The sequence below is a fragment of the Formica exsecta genome, unplaced genomic scaffold (genome assembly GCF_003651465.1).
Source record: "Formica exsecta isolate Colony F162 unplaced genomic scaffold, ASM365146v1 scaffold2, whole genome shotgun sequence".
Lineage (NCBI taxonomy): Eukaryota > Metazoa > Arthropoda > Insecta > Hymenoptera > Formicidae > Formica > Formica exsecta.
Genome location: NW_021849297.1, coordinates 347,658 through 356,000, shown reverse-complemented (window position 1 = coordinate 356,000; position 8,343 = coordinate 347,658). Strand labels below are relative to the sequence as shown.

General features: G+C 42.5%; 1 protein-coding gene across 4 annotated transcripts in view; it reads left to right on the top strand.

Moving 5' to 3' along the window:
* Positions 1-8,343, top strand: part of LOC115234269 (homeobox protein homothorax) — a 403,166-nt gene that overhangs the window by 370,824 nt on the left and 23,999 nt on the right. For 2 of the 4 annotated variants that reach the window (XM_029805217.1, XM_029805216.1), the window contains exons 12-13: positions 7,428-7,486; positions 7,557-7,631. In XM_029805217.1, the coding sequence (XP_029661077.1) occupies positions 7,428-7,486; positions 7,557-7,631 (134 nt within the window). The remainder of the gene's footprint in view (positions 1-7,427; positions 7,487-7,556; positions 7,632-8,343) is intronic. The other 2 variants (XM_029805219.1, XM_029805218.1) reach the window with 1 other exon arrangement.

Genomic DNA, 8,343 nt, shown 5'->3' with positions numbered 1-8,343 from the left:
TGATGGCGGAGAGAGATGTAGTGAAAAGATTTCACGGCCGAGAGATGGTAAACGGGACGCTTTAGGGCCATCCTGAGGACGAGCGGTCAATCTAAACGACCCCTTATCTTCTCCGCGGCGAGGTATACGTCTACCCGACGCTCCGCGTTTTCGTGAAATCTAAATAAAACGCTTTTTTAAACGCGCCGGAATAAATTGTGCGCGCAGAGATCACTGAGATCGGTCAGAGGGATTGCTCCGATATGAGTAACGAGACGGCCGTACTATTATCCGCCTAAACAACGACCACATTTGCGTCAGAAATGACGTGGTAAGTGCTATAGTGCCTTACGAGGCTTCACGTAAGCCTTGGGCCGCCTCTCCGTAAACGACGCGAGTAGCTATCTGATGAATAGTACATATTTAAAGGACAGATTGTGAGGGCGACTATAATGACTTGTCAAACAGTTATGGCCTAGCAGAAAATATGTACGATTCCAAAGCGCGTATATACACGTCCTCCTTGAAAAATAGAATAGATTTGAGTTTTTCGAATTTTTTATTTTAAAATTCCACACTGCAAATAATATAATTTTCAAAAGAATTTGTTAAAAAGATTTGTAAAAAAGAAGAAGAAGATTATTTTAACAGGACTTTTCAAGGAATGTAGGAAGAGACTGTCGATTATTGCCAGTTTAGATAAATATAGAGAAACGCACGGTATAATATCTACATCAGCCGGCGTTAACATGAAGAAAACGAGACATCGGGGAGGAAGAGAGAGATGGAAAGTGCGACCGGCAGTTTATAATAGCGTCAGCAGTTGGTACATATAGTGGCTCCGTAGCCGGAGTTTAAGAGACTGTTACAAGCTGACGCCTTTCCGGCATTGCACGGGTGCCACTTGGAGGGATGGGGTGAAAATCGGGCTGTGGGGCAATAGCCAAGGGGACGTAACGCGTGAAGGAGAGTAGAGACGGCGAGGGTGTTAGAGGTACGGCGCGTACAATCGGGTGGTATCAACTCAACCCTCGACGACGACGACGACGACGGCGACGAGATGAGTCTGACCCCGTCGACGAGGTGGCCGGTGACAATCGACTCGAGTACTCCGCTACCCCACAACCGGCGGGGGTTGCGACAGCTGCGGACCCAATAACTTGACGAAGCGAGCAGTTCTATTTCGCACCCGTGATTGTAGTATGAAACGACTGCAACGTGGCCCCGATGTCTAGCCCATTACGTAGCGTCCCTTAAGACGCCGATCATTAAGTCACATCGGGATTAATTGACGATACCTAATCGATAGCCGGCAACGTGCTGATTTACCCATAAAGTTGGTCGGACGCGGAACGGAGAATTTTTCTCGAAAGAAAAAAAAAACTGGCCCCATCGCTCTTGCCTCGAATTTGTCAAAATTACTTCGTACTCGCAAATTTAACGACCGTTACTCGTTACGCCCGGGCCGGAAAAACAATCACTATAAAGCAGGATTTCGCGTGCAAAAATCGAAGGGATTTCACGCGTGTGATCGGACAAGAGAGGAAGCGGCATGACGCTCGGATCACAATACGCAGATATCGAACGCTGTGAACGTTACACCTCGATCTTTTTATTGGCGAGATCACCGGTGCGCGGCCATCAACATCAACGCGAAACGACGCGCCGGCGCTATCGCGCCCCGCGACACGATTTAGTGGCGATCCCAGCAAAACAATTATATAAATTCCGAGGGGACGAAAGAGAGAGAGAGAGAGAGGGGGTCTGCAGGGGGGCAGGCGGCAGCGCACGGGACGGGTAAAGCGTGGAGGGTTAGGCAGGGGGGCGAACGGTACGAGAGGGGGGGCGGGCGGGGGAAGAGAGTGCGCAGGGGGATAGGAATTTTCCGAAAAAGCGTTGCAGTAGAGCCATAGATTAAACGCAGCCGAGGCGCATACGTACAGCCGAGCACGTCGATGCGACGCAGGCAGCCATGCGGCCGCTGCGGCGGCGGGAGCTATCAGTGACACGTCGCGTGTTAAATCGCTTTGTTGACACACATAACCTGTCTACGCGTATCCGATACGCGCGATCGCCGGTCCGCGGCGTTTATATCGCTACACCCCTGCGGCCACCGGGAATTCGACGGTAGTTTGCCCGCGTTGCAATGCGGATCTCTCGTCCGCCGCACGACTCTCTCTCTCTCTCTCTTTTTCTCTCTATCTCTATCTCTCTATCTCTCTCAATATTTTGAACCTTTAACCTCCCTTTGTGTTGGACTAAAATAAAGGTAATAAATTAAATTGGATAGGATTAGTTTCTCGATATATATATGTGTGTGCTGTAATGATTTTTATTAGAATAAAATTGAAGATAATAATCACAGTCGTCTCTGATATTAACATTAATAGTCTTAAAGGAGAAGAATGTAACACAGACGTGAGAATTTGCACGAATTCTGAATATTTATCTAATTCACGTTACGTTATGTGTAACGATCGGATGCAAATTTTCAGTTTGGATGGCTGACAGCAACCCTCGAATTCCAGAGTTGCGGGGGCGAGCACGTCCCGCGATTTTGCCAGCTATATCTGCAGGAAACTCGATTACACGGTGGAAGGATGCTCACGGTCCACAATGCTCATTGAATTTGTCGAATAGGAATTATATATTGCGAGGGGGTTCGATTCGTTTGTTCGTGGGCGCCCGCGCTTTCGGAGGAGATCCGGTCGCGCGCGGGTGAGACGCGAATGCATTATAATAAAATCGCGATCACGATCGGCCGCGCGAGAACGAACGGAATGGCGAGCGAAAAAGGAGGAACTTGCCGGGAGCGGCGCGTGAATCGATCGGCGCATTATATTCGGATAAAATGATTTCATCGATCGTAAATGCACCGGCGCGACGCCAAGCTTATGAACGCTCAGATTTATATCCGCTCGCACGATCGCGCGAGCTCGAGCGGCGAGTTTTTTCTGCTGGTGCAACAAAATTGTTTTGAGAAAAGTGGACGTACGAAGGTTCGGGGAGAGAGGTCAATGCCCCGTAAAATTTTATAACTCTACCGCCGAGAGAAAAGGAGACGGGTAATGTCCCAGAACAAGACGTTGATTGGCTTTTTTATGCTCGGTTAGACATGTCAGATAATTTGAAACAGATCGAGTTGAAAGTAGTATAGCACTTATAAATCACAAAAAAAAATAATTCTTTTAAAGAGAAACGAAAAAAAAAAAAAATTGAAAAAAATTCTATAATTGAAATAACACGATTTTTTGTACAAACAATTGTTGTGTTATTTATGCGATGGCAGATTCTAGACGCGAAACATGAAACGATGCATGTCTACTGATATTTTATCTATACAACCGATTTCTAATAAGTATATATTTTATGGAATGCCTATGACGGCTGTTTTCTCTGATACAACGGTGATTCGCATTAATGAGACTAGTCCGTGGTAATTCGCTACACGGGTAAAAATTGATTACCGATTGGATTGCGAGGTCAGATCCTCATTAACTGCGTTCCCGGTGCAGGAAGGGATAATTACGCAAATAACCTAACGCTGTAGGTCTCACGTAGCGCGGTTCAATCCGATAAAAATAATTACACCGTGATTACTCCACTCGATATATTGATTGAAATTCTCATTAGATACATGTGTTAAGCAACGAATCTCCACGAACTCAGCAATAATAATAAATTTTGATAACGTAACGATTAGTAATAATGCAACGCTATTCTCTTAAAGCATCTCATATATTTCAATCTCTCTCCTTCCTCTCTCGTCGATGGAAATTATATCTCACCTCTCGCGCACTCGTTCGATTTCTAATTAAAACGGACCTTTTATGGCAACTCACCTGCCTATCCCTCGCAATATTTTCTAACGCGTAATCATTACGAGGCTACCTTTTCGATTTCCCGTAATGCGACGCGAACGCCGAGGCCTCGCATTAGCGTGTGCCAGTATAGTACGGCGGCGAAATTGATTACCAATACTACTGCGAGTACGACGGCGGCTCTCGCGCTCCCGTGTCCGGGCAGTAATGATGTTTTGATGCGAGGACCCCGGTGCACTGGGTATCGACTGCAGTTAACTAATGGAACCTCCCCGATAATTGCGAATGCCGTCGGAGAGTAAATGCTGCTAGCGCGACAGTAATCATCGTTACTCCGTTCACGCACTCGCGCAACGATGAGGGAGGTTCTTCTCACACGCGCTTTTTGCTTCTCGCCGTGTCATTCCGAAAAGATTCTCTAGATAAATATCGCGAGTATACATATCTTCCTTGCAAGAAAATTATTTTCTTTTTTTTTTTTGCGCCAGAGATGCTCGATGGTTAATGAGACTCATTATGTCAGTTAAAAAAAGATTGTAGCGAAAGAAGCAGTGGAGAAACGAAGTATAACTTTTTTAAATATAAAGAGATAGATATTGCAAGATTATTGTTGCGATACAAATTTGTTGTTTGATTATTTGCACATTTTAAACAAAAATTTTTTGATTTTTTGGAGGAGAAATTGTAGAAAATGTTTTATGGCGAGCGTAAGTCAAGTCCGGAGCCTCTTACTATCATCCTTAAAATGTCTCTTCCGAAACGCCATACGAGATCGAGTCAATATATGCTGTGTGTATCGCGCGTATAAGCAAATACAAGCACATTATTCATGTATGCGCCCGAAGTGCACTAAATTTAGTCACGGCACGGGAGGTCATGTGGGAGACACGCGCGCCCCAACCCGGCGCTGCGTTTTATGCCTTTTTCTCGCAGAAATGTGTCATATGTCGTTGGTTCCCCCTTTTCTCGTAAAAAGTAACGGCGATACCGAGGTAAGCCCGGAACGTCAGCGATTTGTCAATAATTCTCGCGCGTTGCCCTTCGAAATTCCGTTTGAAACTCACCGGCGATTTCCGAGGCGCTCATTCAATTCGTTCGCTCGGCTCTTGATTTACTTTGCCAGTTATTAATGGTTTTTCATTTCGAAATGACGATGAAAAAGAACTTACACGTTTTATTAGAAAGTGAAAAGAATGAAAAGAAAATATTTTTTAGTTTTCTATCAGAAGTGTAAAAACAAATGTCGTATATTTGTATAGTTTCTGTTTCAAAATAATCGATTTAATAATATCTCATTTTACGCAAAGTTAAAATAATCGCGCGAATGGCGATGATGAAGCAGTCCTGCTGCTCGTTCTCCACCCTTCCGTACATCGAAACGCGTTCAAGCTTTCCCAGCTACAGGTCCGTTTTACAATGTGTTGCGAGAGAGTGCCCCTCCCTCCTTCAGAGATTCATAATCAAAACTGCATTAAAATCCTGAAAGCCCTGACGATGGCGCGACGAAAAGTGTTTTGTCATCTGGGGTGACTCGGCAACCACCACGATAACAATATGCTCACCTCGTTTGCGATCCCTCTCGTTGCCACGAGAAGCGTACTCCTCCCCTACCCGTTCACGATTCGCGATCGATTAAGTGACGATTATTTCATCGACGCGTATATAGTATATATATTCTCGTGCCTTATGCTAATGAATATCTTAGTGTTCTCAAATATCGAGAATATGCATCGACAGTTTTTTCACATTAAAATTTTTATCGCTTTTCCGCTAGAAAAGATTCATTAACGGAAAACAAAGTTATTATAATTTTATCATAATAAGATGATTTAAATTCTGAATTTTGTTATATAACATTCTTATTAAATGTAAGAAAGAAATATGCGTAAAATTATACGTAAAAAAGACTTTATCACATCGTCGCAACGTGGCTGGCTTAAGTTTCTGTCGGCGAAGATATTTTCGTTTATTTTCGCCAGGGTCGAACTCTTCGAGAGAGAGTTTGGGCAGTCGCTCACCGTTTTCGTCCCTCTCTGCACATTTCTGTTCTTCTCTGTCCCTCTCTGTCTCTCTCTCTCTCTTTCTCTTTCTCTCGCTTCGGTTAGGGGTTGGCGCGCCATTGTGGTGGTCGGCAGTAGTCAGCTGGCTGTGACACGCTGCCTACCTCGCCAAAGAGGAACCAGAGGCGCTTAGGAGTATCCGGGGGCTAGTGAGAGGGGGTCCCTCGGCTTCATACTCGCGCGGTGATACTCTTTCATCTAACGATAACCGAGGCCTTGACTTTGAACTATCGTCGCATTGTATATCTGTGCATTACAAAGCTTTGTTCTATGCATATTATTACTGTATATTTTGTATCTTATTATGTTGATTGCTTTTGCGTGATCGCTTTGCGTGACTTTTGGCTGAATAAATAAGGAAATATTCTCTTCTTTGTATTTTCAGGAAAAAAAGTTTTAAGTAGAGTTGAAAGAATTTACAATTCTTCTTTTATTAGAACGCTGTTTTATAACTCGATAATCATTATTGAATACGAAATTACTATATCACGGTATAAAATCTAGAGTCATTTACCGCACTCTCTTAGATATCCATTCTCGATCCGTGTTATCAGAATTCATGACTATTTGTACGCCTTCGTGCGCGCGTACACTAATCGCTTGCGAAGAGTCCTTTGCCACCCAGTCAGTCGGACAAAGTTCCTTTGACTTACGGCGACTTGCCGAACGACTTTGCGGGCACCGTCTGCGCCTTGACTGCGACAATAGTGCCGCATGAGCATCCGAGCGGCGAGAGCGAGACGCGATGAGAGTTTAATAATTATTATTCATAAGACTCTCCGGTGGGAGTCGGCCAGGCGTGAGACTAAGCAAGAAAGATGTGCTGCAAAACAAGAGAGGGTGCCATCGCTTCCTCGGGGGCTTGCTTATGTCCTCCTTATCCCTGGCGGAGAAGCGGAGTATTCCACGGCGGGAAGGGGGTGTGCTCGAGTCAGTCGAGCAGAAACCCAATCACTTCCGGCGTCTGCGCCCATTAGGGCGCCGCGACGCTGACGTCGGCTGACGTACGCCCTTCCTCGCCGCATCCCACTCGCTCGTCCTGTACTCTCTCTCGCTCTTCCTATAACATCGTTCCTCCCTGCCTGTTCCTATCTCACACTGTATTGAACCCACCCACCCTCTTGGATCTCGACCAACATCGAAACAGACCGCAGATCTATTGTTTGGAAAGCGCTCACATGGAAGCTTCTTCAACGCGACTAATGACGTATCAAGGATGCCGCTTCCTGCTTGCCGGATTTTTCCGATTTTGCTCGTTCATCTCTCGAACTAGTTGCCGTCCACTTTTTTTATTGTTACCAAGATAGCGGATCGTGTCAAATAAAGATGTCTGGATAGAAGAATATCAATGATTATAACGTGTAAAATACGAAGGCGACAAAAAGTCTTTAAAATTCTCGCAAAATGACAATAAAAATATCTAATAAAAAAATAAACTTTGCTTTTTATATACGAAAAAATTTATAATATATAAGACAATCGAACGATTATAAAACTATATTTTGCCTTGCATTACAAATATCAAATAAATCGATTATTTTATTAATTCTTTTCATTTGTGTTTCAGGTTTATCAATGCGAGGCGTAGAATCGTTCAACCAATGATTGACCAGAGTAATCGAGCTGGTAAGATGATTCCAATTTTGTTAACAGATATTTACACACACAATTACAATACTACGAACATGTGTTACAGATGAAATAACCGATGTGCCATTTGCCAAGGATTTATTTCATGTTTATAGACATATTTTTGCTTCGAATTATCAAAGTTAGTAACTTAAATTTTATGAATTAACGTAGTGATTGTTATATGCAAAATGCTGTAGTTTTCTTGTTACTAAAGAATAAGTGTTGACAAGTCTTTGTGGATATATAAAAATAATTCGTTATTAAAATTTTTTCAATATGATAAAATTTTAACTTTTTACGAAAATTGGATGTTATATTCAATGTGATTTAATGTATCAAAGTGGGAATTAGATATTACGATTAGAAAACTTGATTTTTAAATGTTGTAAATTCCATAACAAACTAAACAGTAGAAAAATCTAATACATTCATTGTTTACTAGATAGATATATTAATATATAATACAATTTTGTGCAAGTTTAAAATTATCAAATCATGTCTAAAAATAATTCATTTAAAAATATTTTTGTATAATTGTCCAATTATATGTCTGTCTTTCAATTTAATTCAATTCAGTTCACTTTTTGTAATTAATATAAAGGTGATATATAATATTATATGTTTAGATAAGGTGTAAGGTCCGTAATAGTTTCCTAATTACGTATATCAAAGCTAGCATGGAAACTTAATCAACAATTGACGTTTTACAAATAGCGTATTTAGTGTAATGCTGTGCATCCGTGTTGTTTTTAATTTCTGATATAACGGATATTCGATCTTCGTGCAATTTTGGATATTCTTGAAATCATTCTTCAATAAACGAGATATTTCATTCGAATGAAATCTGTGGC